At 36.5% G+C, this 23,542-nt stretch overlaps 1 protein-coding gene across 2 annotated transcripts in view; it reads right to left on the reverse strand.

Moving 5' to 3' along the window:
- The window catches only part of rapgef4a (Rap guanine nucleotide exchange factor 4a), a 94,798-nt gene that overhangs the window by 66,063 nt on the left and 5,193 nt on the right, over positions 1-23,542 (reverse strand). For both annotated transcript variants that reach the window (XM_039647262.2, XM_039647260.2), the window contains exons 2-4: positions 12,185-12,327; positions 11,943-12,031; positions 8,767-8,913 (exon numbers count right to left, since the gene is read on the reverse strand). In XM_039647262.2, coding sequence (XP_039503196.2) covers positions 8,767-8,913; positions 11,943-12,031; positions 12,185-12,327 — 379 coding nt within the window. The remainder of the gene's footprint in view (positions 1-8,766; positions 8,914-11,942; positions 12,032-12,184; positions 12,328-23,542) is intronic.

The raw sequence follows: 23,542 nt of genomic DNA on the forward strand, positions 1-23,542 counted from the left end.
TCCAGTCACCGTAAGTTTTAATAATGAGGGCAATCCAAAATCATTTTAATCCAGGCAGGGGTCAAATATCAAAAATCAATCAAAACATAAGAACAAAAACAAGCAGGGAACAGACCTCGGAAGTGGCGACATATAACAAGGACTCCGTAACAAACACTAACACAGACAGGGAATATATACACACAGATCTAGCAAGGTGATGGGAAACAGCTGAGTGCAATGAACTGATGAGTGACAGACAGAATGCTGGGAAATGAAGTCAAATGTGAAAGACACCGTGAGAACGAGGACCTCTAGTGACAACCCAGGGAAACACAACCAGACACTGGGACACCAGACTGCTGGGTTCTCATGTTGGGTAATTTTGTTGAGTCATTTTCAAACTGTTGGGTAGTTGTGTGTGTAACCCACAGCTGGGTTAAAATTCATTGACAGTAGAAATGATGCACCCCCTCATAAACTACCCAGCCTGCTGGGTTATAGTAAGTAACCCACTGCTGGTTTGCCAAACTTGATAAAACTGGATTTGTAGCTGCCATATTGTCTTGAAAATAACCATTAATTATGTAAAATTAGCCCAGCATTTAGTGAAAAAAGCAGAATTTAGGCTAAATTGTTCAACCCAACCTGAAGGGTTAAAATGTGTAACCCACTGCGTTGAGTTACTTTAACCCAGCATGTGTTCTGTCCCATATTTACCCATCACTGGGTTGCCAAATTGGTTGTTTTTGACCCAGACATTTTTAGAGTGCTGAAACAAACTAATGAACTAAAAAATGAACATCCGGTGCAAACACTAATTAACCTATGAGTAACCATAGTAACTAACGAACACAGCTCTAGAAACAATGAAAACTAAAGTCAAACTCAAACAAACACAGACAACCCTGACTTCCATGGTATTTTTTTTTTTCATAAACGACAAAAGTATTACAGGAATACTGGATTCTAAACAACAAAGAAATGCCATAATTTATCAAGATATTGAAGCAGAAAAATAATATGGTTTAGTCGCATAACTTCGCTGTCATTTCGCAAGTTTTTTTTATCAATATTTAGAAAATTAACAGTCATTAACAGTCCATAAACGTCCAACAACGTCAACAAAATGCTGACACAAACGTCTTAATCTAAAAAGTTTTGAGGAAATAATCTGGGGTGAATTAACCCTCCTCAAACCTTGGATAGAAATATTGGAGCAGCAAATTGGTGTGGTTCCTATACGGACACGCTGCGTCTGCGTTCGGGTTTAATTCAGAGACAGGCGGAGTCTGTGCTGTGATAGGATCTGTGTTCGTCTCAGATTAAAGGCCAGCTGTCCCTCTATAAAGGCACAGAGACATGCTGCTTCAAAAGAGACAACTGTCATTCAAGCAGACATCACAATTACCCAGCGCAGAGCTTCAGGCTTTGAAATAGAAATGAGTTACTTACAGGTGCTGCTGGTTTCTGCCAAAGCCTTCTTTTATCTATGAATATAGTTTCCTCTAAATGAAGCCAAAACAAGAACACCAGGTACTATTTATAACGGTGTTATACAATTATAATCATATAGAGAAATAAATACAAATTAGGGATGCATTTGGTATTGATCAAAACTGCTACAGTATATCAGCCATCATATTGGTTATCAAAATTAATTATTTAATAATTACATATACATATATATATATATATATATATATATATATATATGTAAAAAAAAATATGTCAGAAAATATGCCTGTAGTATTTTCAGAATATGATGGTAATTGTATGCTTTAAAACAGTTAATATATATTGCAATGTCACGGTTGGTTGTGGGTTTTGTTTGTGTTCATGTCTTTTATTTTGTATTTCATGCTCTTTGTTATGCTTCCTGTTTGTCATGTGCTTACCTTGCTTCTCATGTGTCTTGCAATCAAAAATAATGCTTGCTTTTAGGGCCGTGCAAAGATTAATCGCGATTAATCGCATCCAAAATAAAAGTTTGTGTTTACATAATATATTTGTGTGTGCTGTGTATAATTATGTTGTATATATAAATACACACACATGCATGTATATATTTAAGAAAATGTGTTATTTATGTATAAAATATTTATGTACTATTTATATATCTATATACAGTATTTATGTGCAAATAATTCTTAAATATATACATGCATGCATATGTATTTATATATACAAATAATTATACACAGGACACACACACATATATTAAGTAAACACAAACTTTTATTTTGGATGCGATTAATCGCAATTAATCTTTGCACAATTAATCGCAATTAATCTTTTCCTACTTATCATAATTTTTTTTTTGTAAAAATTGTACCCATACATGTAAGTTTACCAACAACAAACCATTTTTTCAAAAGAGTTAAAATGCATCTTAATACAATTACTAAATAAGAAGTAGAATGTCTTCAATTTGTAAGGACTTTAATTTTGTACATTGTAACTGATGTATATAGATTAATATCTTACCCTCATGTTCTTTTTCCTTTTTTTTTGTATTTAGGTTGTTGTTGTTTTTTCAACTCTTTGTTTCTTTCTCATGCAAAATATTTCATAAAAATGATATGATTGGAGTGTTTTAGGAACCAAATCTATGTTGTCATATCAGTTTATCATCTATTTCACATTCAGATAAAGTTTAATGATGATGTAATGATAAATGTAACGTGTTGGAGGCATGTACAGCAGATGATTTAAAATGTTTCTAAAGCTCAAAGAAACATTCATGTTTTGTTTTAAATCTCCTCCGTGTGTTTATATGTCTTTGTGTTTAACCTGGTGTGGGTGGGATGGGAACATGGCCATCCTGCCCATCCCAAAATACACACACACACACACACACACACACACACACACACACACACACACACACACACACACACACACACACACACACACACACACACACACACACACACACACACACACAGTGTCTCTCTGATTTCCTGTTAGTCAGCTTTCTCTGCATCCCACCCAGTGACCCAACATTTCACCACACACAAGCACACACACACACACACAGACAGTAAAAATGATTACGCTATATCAATAGAATTGTGACAACAGATTACAAGCAATATTATTAATACAATTTAACAAATTATAACTGAGCAATAATTCATCTAATTAATTCCTTAAAAGTTAACCATTTAAAATGAGTACATTAAAATGAGTTTTTTTTACACAAAAAAATGAACAAAAATATCTGAATAACAGATAGACGTTGAAGATGAATGAAGAACTCTTTATTGTATATTGGCAATATTGAAGACACCTGATGTTAACAAGCCGAATCGCTGAAGGAGAAAACCATTATTGTAAGTCACCATTATGGTGATCAGTGTTTGTTTTAGTTGGGCTCTTGACCCTTAAATCATTCACTTTAAGTTTTGTTTGGCTGATATACCTGAGTTATAACAGTCAGATGAACAAATAGAAAAGGTTATCTGATGGTGTTGGTTATGTTTTAACATCATTTTATCACAATCATTTGACTGGTTAACTTTTACTCATTACTGGTTAACTTTTAAGGAATTAATTTGATTAATTATTAATTTGTTAAATTTAATTAATAATATTGCTTGTAATCTATTGCCACAATTTTATTGCTTAGATATTCATTTTTACAGTGCACACACACAAACCCATATAAAAAACAACAACAAGAACACACCTCTCGTTCCCAGCAGACGTGATTAACATCTAAAATTGTACAAAGGAAAGGAGACATACATCTTTTGAGCTGTCATTTTGTTTTGACTCTATACAACTTTAAAATCATGGACAAAAGTATTTTTCTTGCTGTTTTGTAATAAAAGAGTTTAATCTAGACAGACATCTATTATTCGCAATAAAAAAACACCCTCCCAGTCCAAAAACAACGCACATGCTCATTAACATATGACCACACACACACACATATTTCCATTTCAACAGCTATTCAGTATTCAGATGTCACCCTTGTGAAAAAGAAGTACACTTAAACAAAAATTAAATGAAAACGATGTATTATGGTAAAGAAAAATATATTTTAATGTGATTTCTGTCATGTTTTAAAATGTAATTCCACATGTGTAATGATGTTGCTGCAATTTAGTGCATTTAAAATATATAAACTTTACATGGAAAACTGGATAACTCACTACAGTTAAAATTACCTAATAGTACTTTACATGCGATTTAGTATGAGACATCAAACACGTCAAAATAAGTGCATTTCTTCAAAGCATGACAAAATATAATTAAGGATCTAAATGATATTAGGTTGGTGCAGACCTGAATCTTCAGTCAGGAACACCATTGCGTTACAGTAATTCTGCCTGAAATCAGAGATGCTAGCCATATTTCTTAACATTAAATACTTTTAATTCAATTCAATTTTTAATGTCTTCACATTAACTATGTTTAATTCAATTTGTAAAATGGTGAACACCTCAGACTCTAGTTTTCACTTATAATCGTATCTTCAGTGATGCTTTAAGCTAACTTGACTTTTGCTTACAAAAAAAACTTAAATCGAAAATCGAAAAATCTTATTTAGTTCTACTTTTTTTGAGAAACACTTACTCTTGTTTAGAAAACTGACATTTATATCTCTGAATTAAACGCTCAGATGTACGCCACTGATCGTTTCGCTTGATAAGACCCTTATTCATCGTCTGGAATCGTTTAAAGCCCTGTGAATAGTTTGCACTGAAACTCTCATTTGGACCTTGAACCGTTTGGTCCCCATTGAAGTCCATTATATGGAGAAAAATGCTGGAATGTTTTCATCAAAAACCTTAATTTCTTTTCGACTGAAGAAAGAAAGACGTGGACATCTTGGATGACACGGGGGAGAGTAAATTATCAGCAAAATTTTTTTAAAAGTGAACTACTCCTTTAATAAATGCAAGTTTATAATCACTCACTATAGCGCTAAAAGCATAAAAATAAAGCCTCACATTGATAAAGCCTCACAAATAACATGCAAGTATTGAGGCCCTGACAGTCATTTAGTAATAGCCTATATTCTTTCTTTTTTTTTACCTACACACCAGTGTGAATATTTTTTGCATTTCAAATAGGGCCAACATACACTCTCAGAAAAAAAGGTACAAAAGCTGTCACTGGGGCTGTACCTTTTCAAAAGGTACACTTTTGTACCTTAAGGGTGCATATTAGCACCTAAAATGAACATATCAACACTTAAACTGTACATATTATTACCTGAAATGTACATATTAGCACCTATTAGCACCTAAAATGTACATATCAACACTTAAAATGTACATATTGGTACCTGAAATGTACATATTAGCACCAAAAATTTACATATTAGCACATAAAATGTATATATTAGCACATAAAATGTACATATCAACACCTAAAATGTACATATCAACACTTAAAAAGTACATATTAGTACATGAAATGTACATATTAGCACCTATTAGCACCTAAAATGTACATATCAACACTTAAAATGTACATATTAGCACCTAAAATGCACATATCAACACTTAAAATGTACATATTAGTACCTGAAATGTACATTTTTGCACCTATTAGCACCTAAAATGTACATATCAACACTTAAAATGTACATATTAGTACCTGAAATGTACATATTAGCACCAAAAATGTACATATTAGCACATACAATGTATATATTAGCACATAAAATGTACATATTAACACCTAAAATGTACATATCAACACTTAAAATGTGCATATTAGCACCTGAAATGTACATATTAGCACCAAAAATGTACATATTAGCAAAAAAAATGTCTATATTAGCACATAAAACGTACAAATTAGTACCTAAAATGGACAAAAGTGTACCTTTTGAAAAGTGACAGCTTTCGTACCTTTTTATAGACTTCTCCTAGGCTAACGTTTTTAAATTACAAAGGGCCTACTGATGTTTTTGTCATTGTATTTTAAATATGGCTATTATTTGTGCATTAACATACAGTTTGTTTGCAAAAAAACATATTTTGTCATCCTAGCTGCAAGCTTACAAGAGCGATAATATCATTAAATGTGAAGGGGGGCCCTAAAATATATTCTTGGAAAAAAAATCAATACAAGAATGTCTCATACAAAAAAAGGTTGGGAACCACAGCGCTAGACAACACTATAAATACAGTAAATCTGGACCAGAACCCGGAGAATCACTCGAATCATCCATTTACATCAGCCCTAAAACTTGCTCTAAGACATGATAGACATAACAGTACGACTTAGAGCTACAAATAAATCTGACCATAAACACAGTCAGCCAGATAAGAATCACCTTGGAGTTACAGAGCAGGTCTTCTGCTGGTCCTCTCGGTTCCCACACACACACACACACACACACACAGAGGGACAGGCCCTCTCAGGGGAAACTCTGTGTCTCCGTCTCTCTTCCTTCACTCTATTTGTGTTTCTTCCCCCTGTCTTCCTCTCCTTCTGCTCCAGCTCGAGGCTGCTCTGTCCTTCTCTGACCTGCTCCAGTAAAAGCTTCCCATCAGGCACGGAGTTTCGGATCGCCCACGGGCCAGAAAGAACAAAACGAGAGAATGAAAGACTACGACAGAAATAAACTCGCGGCCCTAAAGAGCAGAAGCGCTGATAGAAAAGCTCTCTATTCTTCTTCTGTTGCTGCTTATGGCGAAGTGAGTGATAGACAATTCCTTCAGTGTGAGTTCTGGGAATGAAGAACAACTCCGTACATAAAAGATACAGAAATGATGTGTTTCTAGAGATGTTCTGTTCTCAACCTTTTTGACTCCAGGGCTCCCCATTATCCATGACACCATTTAGACTGAGATATTTCTGGTACGTCGTTTGTGATAACAAAGCTCCTTTGAACTAGGAGTGGCAATTTATTACAATTAAAATATATACGTTTCAGCTCACTGTAAAAAATATTGATGGTTTAACTTAAAAAAGTAAGTAACCTGGGTTGCCTTAATATTTTAAGTTCATTGAAATGGAAAAAGTGAGTTAATACAATGAAGGTGATTGATTTAACCATCAGAAACTCAAAATTATATGTTATCTGAACTAAATAAATGATTTAAGTTGATTTGACAAAAGAAAAAATGTTGTGATTACTACACTGTAAAAAATATTGTTGGTTTAACTTAAAAAAGTAAGTAACTTGGGTTGCTTTAAAATTTTAAGTTGATTGGACTGGAAAAAGTGAGTTAATACAATGAAGGAGATTAATTTAACCATCAGAAACTCAAAATAATAAGTTATCTCAACTAAATAAATGATTTAAGTTGATTTGACAAAAGAAAAAAATGTTAAGATTACTACACTGTAAAAAATATTGTTGGTTTAACTTAAAAAATAAGTAACTTGGGTTGCCTTAAAATTTTAAGTTGATTGGACTGGAAAAAGTGAGTTAATACAATGAAGGAGATTCATTTAACCATCAGAAACTCAAAATAATAAGTTATCTCAACTAAATAAATTATTTAAGTTGATTTGACAAAAGAAAAATTTTTTTTTGATTACTACACTGTAAAAAATATTGATGGTTTAACTTAAAAAAGTAAGTAACCTGCATGGTTGCCTTAATATTTTAAGTTCATTGAAATGGAAAAAGTGAGTTAATACAATGAAGGAGAATGATTTAACCATCAGAAACTCAAAATTATATGTTATCTGAACTAAATAAATTATTTAAGTTGATTTGACAAAAGAAAAAAATGTGTTATGATTACTACACTGTAAAAAATATTGTTGGTTTAACTTAAAAAAGTAAGTAACCTGGTTGCCTTAAAATTTTAAGTTGATTGAACTGGAACAAGTGAGTTAATACAATGAAGGAGATTCATTTAATCAATAGAAACTCAAAATAATAAGTTATCTCAACTAAATAAATTACTATAAAGTTGATTTGACAAAAAAAAAAAAATATGTTGTGATAACAAATCTGGAAAATATTTTTTACAGTGAGACGTTTCAAGAACAAACTGTTTTTCAGAGATCTTTATATACACTTTTCTGGTCTGTGATTGATAACGGATTAAGGCTGAATTTTGTTTGATTTTGAGCTGTTTTAGCTTATTTTCAACCCTCTCGTGGCCTTTAAAACTGATCTCCTGGCCCGTGGGGGGATCAAATATTAAGATCACACTGTCCTCTGCTGGCTAAAGATGATAAAGCAGCTAAAATACATTTCTCTTTTTTTTTTTTTTTCAGAAGTAGTCCCAGTCTGGAAATTGAGCTTTGGATCGATGAATGAACGACAGCCCAAATAGCCAATCAAATCACTGCATTGAGCAGAGTGATTCTGTGATGTTTTATCTGTCGAATCAAAACAGTGTACGTATAAAGCTCGTCTGTTTGGACAGTCTTCATTACCACACGATGAACTTAAGCAGTAATGTTATCAAAGTCAGAAAACATTTAGCGGGATTTCCACCGTAAAATTTCTATTAATTGTTAGAGTAAACAGCTGTATATTAAAATTAAATGCACATGGTCTTCTTCATCATCTTATTTGTTGATTATTTGATTTTATTTGAAAAACAGAAGCATGCTGAATGGAGTCCAGTTTCAACTGCTCTGATAAGTAATAAATAATGTGATTTATTCATTAAATAATGTGATTTATAACAGGTGTAAAAAGCGTTCAATATTATAGAGACAAACACAAAATAACTCTTCTAAAGTGATTCCTTCTTAATAAAACTGTGGGATATGTGAATGTAAATAAAAGCAGATTACATCAAACGTTCTAATATGATGATGTCATTGTTATATATTGTCAGTAGACTGGCATACCTCCCACAGGGTCCTAAACTCCCTCTTCTCAATCCGCAATAGTTCACTGAACTCCCGGGTGACAATGGTGGCGTGCCGGGGCGTGTTATCCAGAATGGACTCGCCGAAAGCTGTGCCGATGCCCAATGTACAGATGGTGACGGCATCCTTAACATGAGGAAGAACACAAGTCAGTGCAAAACTCTTTCAGAGAGGAGAGGAATCAAATAAGCATGTGAGACGTTCCTGATTGGGAGTCTGTTGTAGCTCCACTTACTGTAGATTCAGGCCTATCTCAAGGACTCAACACACACAGAGAAAGAGAGAGGTCAGCTCATTTGTCCCTCGCAGCTCTGTTAGGACTTGCTCTAGTTTTCTCCTGAAGTCTATAATAAGCAGCTGCACTCAATAGACAACTTCCACTGTGAGCCTCTGAATAATGTACGTTCATAACAGTTGTCACTGTGGGAGAGTTTAACGATTCTGGATCCGATTCAGATTCTGAACTGAGACACCTTTGTGAATCCATAACATTTGTTTTGCTTTTAAACAAAGAAATTTACTGTCCAGGAGATTATCTTGACCTGGACCACACCCCCAAAGGCATTGAAGCAACTGCCATGTGATTGGTTGGTTAGATAATTGCATTAATGAGAAAATGAACAGGTGCCCAGACAGCAAACTGACATTGAATTAACGTGGAAACGACGTCTCTCATGACATTGAAACAACGTTGATTTTGCTCATCGAATTAACGTTGAACCAACGTCAGACGCGGCATTCTTCAAAGCTAAATGAAAATCGAAAATTGGTTTGCTTTCATAACGTTGAAACAACACGTTGATTTCAAGTTGATTTTCCGTTAGTTTTGAAAGAATGACGCATCTGACGTTGGTTCAACGTTAATTCGATGAGCAAAACAATGTCAGATCAACGTTGTTTCGATGTCATGTTTCCACGTTGATTCAATGTCAGTTCGCTATCTGGGTGTTGACCCTTATAATCATCACAGATACTTACCGCTTGCTCCATTTCTGTGAATTTGTTTTTATGAATAAATGAATGACTCTCTCACACACTGATCTATAGTTTTCTTCATCAACAGCCACTTGCACCTCCTGCTGGTTAGAACGACGAACAGCTATGGAGATTATCAATCGGTAATCTACTGCTATTCCTGCCGTTCCCGGATGTCGAGTTTTTGAAAGCGAAATAAAATGGGCCACAAATTTTTCCGTCGAATATCATAGCTTGGATATTTAAACATAATTAATATTTTGGAAGAGAAGCTGAAATATGGATTTTTTAAAAGTTTAGTTCACCCAAAAATGAAAATTAAGTCATTAATTACTCACCCCCATGCTGTTCCAACCCTGTAAGACCTTCGTTCATCTTCGGAACACAAATAAAGATATTTTTGATTGAATCTGAGAGCTGGATCAGTCCTATATAGAGTGCCTAAGGGACTGGCTCTTGACGGCCCATAAAGTCATTAAAGAAAAGGTTTAAATATTCCATGTGCCTGCAGCGGCTCAATTATAAGTTTATCAAGCGACGAGACTACTTTTGTGCGAAAAAAAACATAAATAACGACTTTATTCCACTATTCCAATACTTCCTTATGGGCGCATGCGCGAGAACTGAGACGAGGACGTTCTCCTTCGTCTACTTCTTGTTACCGGCTGCTCCGCTTAGGAGTTTTACCGACCCCTACCGTATAAAATGATGATCCATATATAAGGCGCTCCGGATTATAAGGAACACTGTCGTTTTTTGAGAAGATTAAAGGCTTTTAAGTGCACCTTATAGTGCGGAAAATACGCAAATTGAAAAGCGTATGTACAGCGCGCATCTTCCTCTGCTTGTAAACAGAAAGTTTTGCGCCTCCAGCTATATCAGCACATCATCTTATATGGTAGGGGGCGGTAAAACTCCTAAGCGGCGAGCAGCCGGTAACAAGAAGTAGTCGAAGAAGAACGTCCTCGTCTCAGTTCTCGCGCATGCGACCATAAGGAAGTAATGGAATAGTCGAATAAAGTCGTTATTTATGTTTTTTTCGCACAAAAAGTAGTCTTGTCGCTTGATAAACTTATAATTGAGCGGCTGTAGGCACATGGAATATTTAAACATTTTCTTTAATGACTTTATGGGCCGTCAAGAGCCAGTCCCTTAGGCAGTCTATGTAGGACTGACTGATCCAGCTCTCAGATTCAATCAAAAATATCTTTATTTGTGTTCCGAAGATGAACGAAGGTCTTACGGGGTTGGAACAGCATGGGGGTGAGTAATTAATGACTTAATTTTCATTTTTGGGTGAACTAACCCTTTAACTTTCAATAATGAAAATGTGTACTTGTAAAAGCTTGTACAACCATGTTGAATTTCAGCCCATAAAATTGCAAGCCCTAAAAATACAATGCATCAAATTTGCAAACAGGGTTCACATTTCTCCAAATAGTGCAGTTCAACAAGCTTTTTTGTTTCAAAAACATGTCATTATTTTACTTCCATATTCCTATGTTCTCCTTTGTGTTTCCATGTTTAGACTTGTGATTAAAGACTTAAAAAACTCTCGATTGTGCAATTATTGCAAACGGTGAACCATTTGTGATAGTATATAGTTAATAATATATGCGATAATATAGTTCAATTTGAACTTTTAGCATGTTTATATATAAATTTGATATAAACAATTTTGAAGCAGAGTAAATATTGCTTTAAGTGAGTGGACTGTATGTATAAGTTATAGTAGTTGTATAATTCATTACTAATAATTATTTGTTATGTGTTATTTGGAAACCTGTGAGGTTTTTGTTCAATTTTTAACAATTTGATATAGTGACAAGCTTAATTACTCTGGTGATGTGTCTCACTGGTACGGGTGATGCATATAAATGACAGTATTGCATTCCTGTATACCGTATTTTGTATTTGGATTTATTTCTCAATAAATAAATAAATAAATGACAGTATTACATTCCTGTTATATACCGTATTTTGTATTTGGATTTATTTCTCAATAAAATAAATAAATAAATGACAGTATTACATTCCTGTTATATACCGCATTTTGTATTTGGATTTATTTCTCAATAAAATAAATAAATAAATGACAGTATTACATTTCTTTGATAGTTCAGAGAAAGGATGAGCTCTGTTCTCTAGCATCTAAAAACAAAACTGAAGTGATAATGTACCTGATGGTTTGCTGTTTCTGAGACTTTGACATCAAGAGAACCAGAAAGGACAGTGTACCAGTTAGTGCCGATGTCACCCTGCCTGTATACTAACACACACACACACACACACACACAAACAGAGGTAGTGCTATATTTGAGAAATCAACTTGTAACACCAATCTCAGTCAGAATGCAACCATACAGTATTTAACTGCACTTTACAGTATAATCTGTCAACAATGTGTGTGTGTTTGACTCACATGTTATGCCTTTCTCCAGACATTCATAGAAGCCACACAGACAGATCTGCTGAAGGAGAGCAGGGTGGAACTTCTCAAAGGCCTTCACACTTTTCAGACGGGCCAAGATAATGTCCACATCCTCCCCCGAACGCTCCTCTCGACTGATAACACACACACACAAATCAAATTACAGGAATACTCAACCCAAAATTAAAAGGTCGCATGCACCAGGAGAAGAAAAAAAGAATAATTTGAGAAAACGGCCTCATGAACTGGCTTTTTACATTTTTTTATATTGTTGTCTGAGGTCAACTTATGGTTTTTACATTAAAAAAACATCAAAATGAATAAGTAATAGGCTATTTTCTACCCTAGTTTTGAGCCCAGCTGAAAAACGCTCGGTTTTTATGAGCGCCCGTCTCGCATTGAAGACTTGTAAGTGGAAGAGTGGATAACAGGTTTGCATATTATAATGAGTTTCACTCTTGATCCGGTGCTCTGTCGATTTTTGTTGCCTTGTCGAAAAATGCTACCGTAGCGCGAATTGATCACAGAATGCCGATTAAAGTCGTATGAAATACAATTATAATGCAATTCTAAGTTATGAGTAGCTACTGTATACTGTAGACTACTGTTTTTATTTTTAAAATGGTGTGAAAAGTAAAAATTATCATAAAATATTCATCTTTGACTTGTTAAGTAGCCTACCTTTCCTCATAGTAACTGAAACTTTCAGCTGTCCGTACAAATATTCATATGGTAGTAAGCATTTTTTAAAGGGAAATTATACATTATAACCGGAAAATGTACCTTTTGTAAAAAAAACAAAAAAAAACTGTGAGTCTGCACATGCGCATAACCGGTAAGTAGCAAATCTCGATGGGTAGCATGAATCGTCAGAACACCGGTTTGTCATCACGAGGTAGGTAGGCGTCTATGTTATTTAGCTATGCGTGTAATGTGTGAATTGGTGGGCGGGGCTAAACCGGCTGTGTTGAAGTGGGCGTTGATCTTGTTCTGCGGGGGTGGTGTTTTATCCTCTTGGACGTCATAGTTCCCCACTTTGAAAAACGAGTCGTTTGCTGAGCCTGGTGTCAATCAAAGCTTTTATTGGACTAACAAGGACGTTTTCAGTTCTGAAACTTACAGGATATTCTTATAATATGATGACCTGTCAAATAAGATGTCAAAAGCTCAAGGAAAATTTGATTTCTCAGTTCATCACCCCTTTAAAGAAATGCAATTCAAATCTACAGACGGAAATAGTTAAAGTACAGTACAATAATAAACATGTATTTTCCATGTTTTCTTTCTACTAGTCTGAACAAAAACATTATGAAAAGCTAAATTCAAAATCTCCAAACATGAAAAAAAAAACAATAATTAAAAAAAAAAAAGATTCCACACTATGGTGGAGCTGGTCTGTGTGCCAACAACATCTTTGAAGTTCTGATCATAGACCAAAACCAATGTGCCAATACAGTGAGCTAAATGAACCTATCAAGATGTGAGACTGGGTTTATAAATGTTTAAGGGACCTCTGACTGCTGCTGTCGCCTGAAGCCGTTCAAGAACTGCAATATAGCAGGCCTGATTTATTCAGCACCAGCTCAGAGAGAGAATAAACATCATTCATGGACTGAGGAAAAACATCACAAATCAGCGAGGAACACAATATCACACAAATCATGATGTACAAAGCTAGTGGTGGAGTGATATGGGATTTTGATGACTAATGCTAGTGCTGACAGAGCAGGCTGAATGTTGGCCTATACAGTGTAGGTACTGTTAGTAACTTTCGTGTCATCAGAATGCACTGAGATCGATCATGTGTGAATGCTTAAGGTTTAAGCAGCGTAGAGTAATGAAATATTGACAGTACCTGCTAATTAACACCTCACACACACACACAGCAAGTCAAGAATAACACTGCAGTCGTAACATGTCTTGCAAACTAAAGAGGTACAAGTTTGTGTGACCGAATCTCTAGGTTTCACTCAGATCAAAGGGACAACAACATCATCATTCTTGCATAGCGAGAAGTTTCACGATTGTCATGAAGTCATAATGCAGTATATGGCAAAGAACCACCAGAAAGACACGGTTTGATCCCAATCTAAACAGAATAGGGCCTGACCGATATATCGGCAGACCGATATTATCGGCCGATATTAGGCATTTTCCAAACTATCGGTATCGGCAGTTATAATGGCCGATAAATGAATATTTCAAAAATAAAATAAAAACGGACGAAACACGCTTGAACCATGTCATGAGTGTTGGAGTTGTATAGTTTGTCCACCAGAGGGCACTCTACACCATTCCTGTTGGCAACACTCGTTGAGTTGCTCACGATACATACATTGCTTGAATAACAATTAAATAACATCCGCATCAGTTCTCTTAACTCAAATAAGCATGACAAAATTTGTGAATATCATGTCCAGTTTAAAAAACTAACTAAATAAAATATCGGCCGATATATCGGAATATCGGATTTTAAAACCCCAAAATATTTGTATCGGTATCAGCCTTCAAAATCCTTTATCGGTCGGGCTCTAAAACAGAACAATCAGCGTTTGTTTTGATGTACTGTATGTCAACAACATGATGCCAATTTTCTTGTCCAATATATTAATTTATTAAAACATACCCGAAAAATACAATTAATACATAGTGACTTGAATAGCTCCACCTCTTCTATGATGAGTTTTGAAAAAAATACAATTAATCTTGATATTTCTTCTGTCAAGTTGATACAACAGTCCTGATATCACTGTCATGTTTTAGTATGGTTTTCATGTACTTTTAGTTTGTTTCTCATTGTTTCCTTGTTGTCATGGTAAGCATGTTTTCTGGTTGTAATATTTAATTATTGTTTGACTGATTTCCCCCACCTGTTCCTCAATTAGATCAGAGTCCTCAGTTTCAGTTGCTCTTTGTCTGATGTCTGTTTTGTTGATTCTTCATTTTACAATACCACAGAGAGGATTATAAAATGGATATAGCAGCAGCATTTCCATTCCATTTCCTTGCTCATGACTACCATGGACCCAGATCCAGAGCCCAAACCAGCTGTGTAATGAGCCTGAGTCCACCACAGACCCAATGCCAGAGCCTATGCCCACTAGAGCCAGACCGATATATCGGCAGACCGATAGTATCGGCCGATATTAGGCATTTTCCAAACTATCGGTATCAGCAGTTATAATGGCCAATAAATTAATATTTCAAAAATAAAATAAAAACGGACGAAACACGCTTGAACCATGTCATGAGTGTTGGAGTTGTATAGTTTGTCCACCAGAGGGCACTCTACACCATTCCTGTTGGAAACACTCGTTGAGTTGGGCACGATACATACATTGCTTTAATAACAATTAAAAGAACATCCCCATCAGTTCTCTTAACTCAAATAAGCATGACAAAATTTGTGATTATCATGTCCAGTTTAATAAATGAATAAATAAATAAATAAAATATCGGTCGATATATCGGAATGTCGGATTTTAAAACCCAAAAATTTATCGGCATCGGCCTTTATCGGTCGGCCTCTAATGCCCTCAACGAATCCTCGTCTGTCCCAGAGACAAAGCCTTCTGCCCAGTTAGACCATGTGTGAGGCGGTTCCTACATCCGTCAAGGTGGGAGTTTTGTTGAAGCTGGATGCAGAAGTTTGTGGTTGCCCCCATCTTCCAGAATCGGAGTTTAGTCTACCTCAGTCTTGAGTGATCGATTTCCTGATGATTTCCTGTGTCCATGCCCTTCCTTTTCCGCTGGTTTCACCCAGCCCCAAGAGTTCTTCAGCTTCTCCGTCTTCTCCCGCCCAGCCCTAAAGTCTTCTTTGTCGCATCTCGATCCACCCAGCTCCAAATCTCCTTCGTCGCTGATGGTCCTGTCCAGCCTCCCACTCCCTCCTCCCGCAAGTAAGCATTCTAGTTCCTCTGTATCAGCTCTGCTGGTCTCGTTCGGCTCCTTGGCTCCTCCGCCTACTCAGCCCAGCCACGCTGCTATGCCATGGACCTCCCGGTCCCCAGCTCCACCTTGGTGTGTGGATCCCCTGGCCCTGCCTCAGGCTTCCAACCCCACTAATCCAACTTGCTCCGTTGACCGGTCGGCTCCACTTTGGCTCCTCACTCCCTCAGCTCCACCTGGGACTGTCGTCCTTCTGGCTCCACCAGGCTCCCTTGTCCCTCCAGGTCCACCTTGGTCAGTCGTTGCTCTACTCCCACCATGGACTTCAAAGCTCCATCCCTTTGACTTTGTTAGGTTCCTCCTTCCATTCGGCTCCACCTCAGTCCTCACTCCCACTTGCTATGCCTCAGTCCTTCGGCACCCTGGCCGCTTGTTCCCGAAGCTCCGCCTTGATCTCCAGATCTTAAGGTGTTACTCACGGGGGTAATCCATCAGCCAGAAGTTGAAGCCTCGCGGGAGCCGCCATTGTAGCAGAACTTCACCTGCTGTTAGCATTTCATTGACTCCCATTCATTTTGGTGTCACTTTTACAGAGAATAACTTTATATCTGAGGCGTCCAAAGACTCCATTTTTCCATTATTCATTTCTAAAGAAACACGACAATGTATAAAACGCTCCCTTACTTTGTATCTTATGTTACGACCCCGTAGAAGCCATTTTGGTAAAATTAGCCTAACGATTGCGTCATAACCACACAACTTTCTGTCGCACAATATAGACATTACCGTATAGACAGGAGGAGAAGCTTGCAGGCAATCTTTTACTGTCTATGAGGCAAACGAGGGGACATGGAGGCACAAAGTCAAGGGAGAAGCCCATAGATACAGAGTCCATAAAAGACACAGGAAAAAATATTTCAACAACGTTTTTTGAGGAGTTAAGCCTAGTTCACACTACGTGATTTTAAGCCCGATTTAAGCCCGATTTGCAAATCGTTGAGTCGCCGACAAGTCAGGGTGTTATCGCGTGCAAATCGCGGGCGATTAGCGGACGATTAACGCTCGCCAATCCGTTAGTGTGAAAGAGCCAACAACGCATCAAAGACAGCTCGCAGACAGCTCGCAGACAGGTCACCGAGCTCAGAAAAATATCTAGCATGCTAGATATCTCGCGCAGTCGCGCGACTCAATCTCAGTGATGTCATGAGTACAGCCAATCATAGCAACGCATGGGTTGAGGACACCAGGTAAATCTTACTTTTTCTTTTTTGCATTTTTTTTTTCTCAGAGCAGATCGTCGAGCAAACAGTGTGCAGCACTAGTTTCTGTCTGACGTCCATATTCGTGTGTTGTGTTCTTCTTTGCAGTTTCGCGTCATTTCTGGTTCGTTTAATTGCGTGGTTTTTCGTTACAAAACATGGTTTCTAGACCAGATAGAATCGTGTTGTTGTCAACTCGATATTTGTTTGATTATTTTCAGGATTTAGACCGTATTATAGTACTGAAACAGCTCTCATTGAGTCACAAATGATATGCTCTTATCATCCGATCGTGGTTGTATCTCTATGTAGTGCGTTGTTAACTCGTGTAGTGAGTTACCTCCTGTTGTGGATCAATCATGTTGTGTTGTGTGGTGTGAACAGCTAAACAACTTGAACACTCATGATTTCACTGAGAGCAAGTCATGTATTGTGAACTGCACAGTTCAGCCCGACATTTTAAAATCATGTAGTGTGAACTAGGCATTAGTTGATTCAGATTTGTCTTGGCACAGCTACTTGAAGATTTACAATTTGTCAGACTGTCATCACGCTCATCACTGTCCTAATCCACAAAATAAAATAAAATACAATTACTTCCCCAACTCCCTAATCCAAAACAGGCAATAAATTCGGCCCCGTTCACCAGCAGCATCGGATTATCAGTGAATGCCAGTTGTCTCTGAGGAAAGTTTATAAAACGATCCTGTGTAAAATGATCACTAAAGAGGCGGGTGTTGCTGTCGGTGATCCTCACCTCAGCTCAAGGTTGGTTCTACACAAAATTATTCCACCTCTTCTTGATGTGATCACTTTTAGGAAATTTAAATAAAGACACTAATCTGTTTTGTACATGATCGCATCCAGGTAGTAGCCTATGCATTTCCTTGTCAAAGGCATAGCAAGCTAGCAAACTGTAGGCTGTAGTAACTAATAGGACTGACAGTAACTCGCGATTGAGCGGCGAATGCAAATGTGCTCTATTGTTAGGGGAGAGATCAGCCCCTGTCTATGGATCAGCCAACGTGCGTCATCAAGGTGGGGCGTGTTCACGAGCTCTTGGGCTTCAGTGCGTCATCGAGTCCTGTTTTAGCGCCACCCAAAAAATCCGTAAAATAACAAGGGTGAAAAACTGTTTAACGGTCTAACTCCGTATTTCAGAACTTCACAGTTCACAGTCTTTGTAATATGTTTTAGCAATACATATATAACATTAATAATGTGTTTAGAACTTTTTTGTTGAATTACCTTTACAGGGGCTTTAAATATAAGGTTTCGTCTAGGCTTAAAATTAGATGTCCTTTTTTTTCTACTAAAAAGCACATGTCCACTTAAAGGTCAGACACACCTGTGCAAACAATAAGCGTGAGCATGTGCCAGTGTGTGTCTCCGGGTGTTTAACAGGGACTAAAAATCCATTTACTATGCAAACAGTTCTACATCAAAACCTAAAAAACACTGTCAACGTGACCAACACATGTAACCCAAAGGTTTCATCAGAACAACACAGTTTGAATTCAGAGTTCCCATTAAGTTATGGAAATGTTATTTCTAAATGTTTTCTGAATTTTCAAAACATCTTTAACAGTGTAGTCAGATTACTGTACTAATTACTCTCTCTCAAAAGTACTGGATTACTTTTCACCAATTACTTTCTAAATCCCATATCAACCTCGAGCATTTAAACAAGACAAGAACAGACACGAAACTGCACTTTTAATTCTTTCAAAGAAACGATCTACAATTGCATTAATTATTCTTGAACTGACCAAAATGTGTAAAGGGAGCAGGTTACAATAAAAACATACATTTTTACATTAGATATTACATTTTGATGTTAAATCCACTATTGTTTTATATTAGATTGTTCTATAGTCTATACAGTATTTCATGAAATGACATCAGTAGTGACTAATTAAATGACAAAATTACCAGGAATTTACAGGATTAAAGAGTGTTATTTTACACACAATTTTTTACTGTAAAAAAATGTCACTTTAAGAAATGTAATTGTTTACCACTGTAATTTTAAAGTCACCATAATGGGAATTCAAATTTGTATATATTATGAAATATAGCATGAAATGAATTGGCTAGTTGGGTGACTTTGTTGGTCAAATATTTTAGCATGACTATAAATATTCTATTTTTCTAATAAATTATTTATAATTCGTAATTCTTTGTAGATGGATCTTTCACAATAGTGACGCAAATGCTGAGGTACTTCTTTAAAAGGTGTGACATCATCTAGCAACATGATTATTTTTCCTCATAAGCATCACCTAATGATGCACAGACATCAATATTCCACATAAAAAACACAACAATGGTGACACTAAACAAAAACACTTACAACATAAACCGACATTATAAAACCAATAAGCAGCACAGATAAAGCCAACACATCTCCAATAACTCCACAGCATAATCTATTCATGCCGCACTGCATGCCGGGTGCCTTCATTGTACATATGCACTGCAGAACTACGGTTTGATGCTGTTTGTTTACAGTATTTTGTAGCGGGTTTTCTTTTGCAATTCAATAAACTCACAGTAAAACCAAGCTATTTTACAGTACAATTGTAAAAACATGACATAAATTGCCAGTAAAGTATACTGTTGATTTGACAAGAAATTTCAGAAAGAGCAGTTAGATATAGGAGAAGTCCTACAGTGAAAGTAATGCAATTAGGAACCTGAAATATATTGTAATTTTACATTTTTTAAATTTTAGTTTTCAGTAGCTCTTTATTTTACAGTCCTCTTCCCCATGTACACTTATTATTGTAATTGCAATAACTGGGTAATAACTTGGTACTAACTCTGAACCAACCATTAAACCTAACCTTAACCAATGTAGTTACGTTATATTACCAGTACTTTCTTAGGTAAACACTGTAGGTACACAGAAGTGAACGTACAGTAAAAATAAAGAGCGACCAAAATGATTAAAGGTACAATATGTAGGATTTTTTGCCTCCAGGGGTCGCTAACCTCTTACAATAACAACGGCGTACTGTATATTAATGACGGATATTCCACATTAAGCGGAATTATGGATCTTGTCGTCAAGCTGATGGATCTTTTATGGATGAGTGAAAACAGTGATGTTTTTAACATGACTGTGGTGTGAAGCAGGGCACGATTGCTAGACGTATACCAGCGTCACACGTAGGGATGGAACGATAACCGGTTTCACTATAAACCGTGATAAAATGTACTGACGGTTAGTATTATCGTTTAAAATTTAATTATCATTAAAACCGTGTTTGATTATCGCGATTTTAATAACTTACTGAATCCTGTCGGCCAGTCTGACGCAGGCGCGCAGCACACAATATTTTTTTAAATTACTATTCGAGAAGGAATGGCGGAAGGTAGTGACCGTGCTCAGGAGGTTTTTCAGCCTTTTAAGAGGACCAAATCTGAGGTGTGGTCATATTTTGGGTTTTACAAAAGTCCTGAGGGAAACTTGATCGAGGATGGTCACCCTGTCTGCCGAACAAAAAGTCACTGCAATAGAAACACTTCAAATCTGCCGAGTCGTCTTGTGTGATCATCACCCGAACGCAAGGCAAGTTAACTTTGACCTCAATACCAAAACTACGGCTGGTAAACAATTGGGCACGAAATGTTGTTTTGAGTTGAAACATTTTATGTCACTCACTTGAAATAGACGTGAAGCTTCCACGAAGAAAAGTTCGTAGCAAGTGGCTTTGAGCCAAAGACGAACGAACAACTTCAAACAAGACTATTATTAAGAGTGATATTTTAAGGGACAGTAAAGTATAGATACATCACGTATTAAACCGATTTTATTTTTACCACATAATTACGGGGACATATTGAATTGATATTGAGATTAGCTAATGTTTTAAATCTTACCTGTTTATGAATTCATTTTGTAAAACAATCGTCCAGACAAGATATATCACAACAATATTATCAAACTCTGTAAACAATAAATCAACTCTGATTTCATTTTTGCAATACAATCAAAAACCGGAGACGCAAGACAGCAAGTTGTATTTGAATGAAACAAGAGCGCACGTCCGTTGTGATATGGATGTGCGCTGTGTAATAATGCGTTGCTATTGACGACGGGCATTATAAAGAAGCAAATGCCATAGAATAGAATCTTGCTTAAAAAACTGCATAGAGAGGCTTGTTTTATTTGTTGTTTGTTGATTTTCAATTATAAAATGAAATGAAATGTTTTCAGTGTGAGCATCAGTTCTTTTTGAGCACTTTCATAATTGTTTTACAAAAACCGTGATAATATTGATAATCACGATTATTTTGGACACTATAATCGTGATATGAAATTTTCATACCGTCCCATCCCTAGTCACACGCAACGCGAGTCCTGCGGATATAAAGGAATAAGGACATGTCATTCTACCGATCTAAACGCAAGTGCTTTTTTATTACTCACACAGGTCAGTTTATTAGAGGAATGTAACACAGACGGGCATAACCCAGTTGTCAACGTCTGTCGCCATGGTTACCGGTTACCATGGCAGAAACCGAGCGGTAACCGAGCGTAACGCGGATATGACGTTGACTGGTGATTCTTCACCCCGGCTCACACACCCCGTTTCCTTGGTTAAAATGATTTACAAATAGTTTGAAACATTTGGGATATTGTAAGTAGTCAACTAAACAAAATATATAACATTGGCCTAGTGGTTTTGGGATAGTTTACGGCAAAAATCCTACATATTGTACCTTTAACAGTGTAGCCAAAGCTCTGTTAGCTGGAAAGTAAGTGCTTTTGCTCAAACTAAAGGGTTAATGATTTGAAAAGCCTCCTAACTTCAGGTGTTTAATAAATTTGGGCATGTATGGACTTCCTCACCTTAATATTTTACAAAAGATTTGCATTTTGAAACAGTCTCGCTTGAAAATGTAAAACTCTCAACTATACTTTCATCCTCAATAGTTAAATTTATGCCGTTCATATAATTCAAACAGCAATCAATCTACTGTGGTCTGAGTCAGAGGAGAAACCACTGCAGTGAAACTCAAACACATCTGGACATCAGTGCTGTTATGCATCCATCTCTCCATCAAAACTGTGTCAGGTCAAAGGAGATGAAGACAGGAATGGAGAGCTGAAAGCTGGCATATATACATTACTCATTTTAGCGGGCACGTGTCCATCTGCTTTAGATGTGTAAATATTGATCTACAGCAAGATGGAGACATTCATTGCAGGAAGAGTCGGTCGGAGCCCATTAGAGTGTGTCATAAACACATTACACACAAATCTCTGCTCCGTGTTTGATAACGAGACTATAATGTTTGTTAACCGCTTTATAATCTTGGATATATACTAGACGTCGTGTTTCTAGGCTGTCATGGGCAGAGTCCACAAAAACTCACTAAAGTTCAGCACATCTGAGCTTCTGTTTGCCATATTTGATGTGCTCTATATGTGTTTATCACTGTTTATATGTCAAGAAATGCCTAAATTGAATCTGTTCATCTTATAAAGCAATCGTATCTCTTCAGAGGGCTTGGATTAAACCGCTCAATTCATTTATGGATTACTTACTTTTACAATGTTTTTTGTTCTTTTTGAAGCTTGGAAATATTGGTTGCTAGGATGGATATTAAAATATTAATAATATCTTTATTTTTGTTTGGAAGATGAACAGAAGTCTTATTGTTTTTGAAAAAGGTGAGCAAATGATGACAGAATTTTCATTTTTGGGTTAATAGTGATCAGTGCATCAGCTTGCATTATTATTGCAACTTATTTCTTAAAAAACTGTTTAAAGGTGCAAAACGCAAGTATCTGAGTTTTTGCAGAACTATGCCCCCTCTGGCGACAAGCGAAACTGCAACCAGAGGTTTGCACGCTCATGGAACACACACACACACACGCAAGTTTGCACGAGCTGTTCATAACCAAAGGAGCATCACACATCTTTTGTTACAGTCATAATGAGGCAATAAAGTTATAAATACGGAATTTACACTTTTCACATGCTCTCACGCCACACATAAAGTTTGTCACGCACAGAAAAGGACACGGAGACCGACAGACTAGACAGAGCAGGTTAGATATGATATATAAAAAAATCTCAGCTCTCAGATTCTGTCAATTTTATAACGCAATTCAAACAATAAATACCGTTTTGGCGCTTGTACAGTAAATGTTACACGACAGATCCCTAGCGCATGTGAACCGATCATC

The sequence above is a fragment of the Pimephales promelas genome, chromosome 7 (assembly GCF_988280905.1).
Source record: "Pimephales promelas chromosome 7, fPimPro1.hap1.1, whole genome shotgun sequence".
Taxonomy (NCBI): domain Eukaryota; kingdom Metazoa; phylum Chordata; class Actinopteri; order Cypriniformes; family Leuciscidae; genus Pimephales; species Pimephales promelas.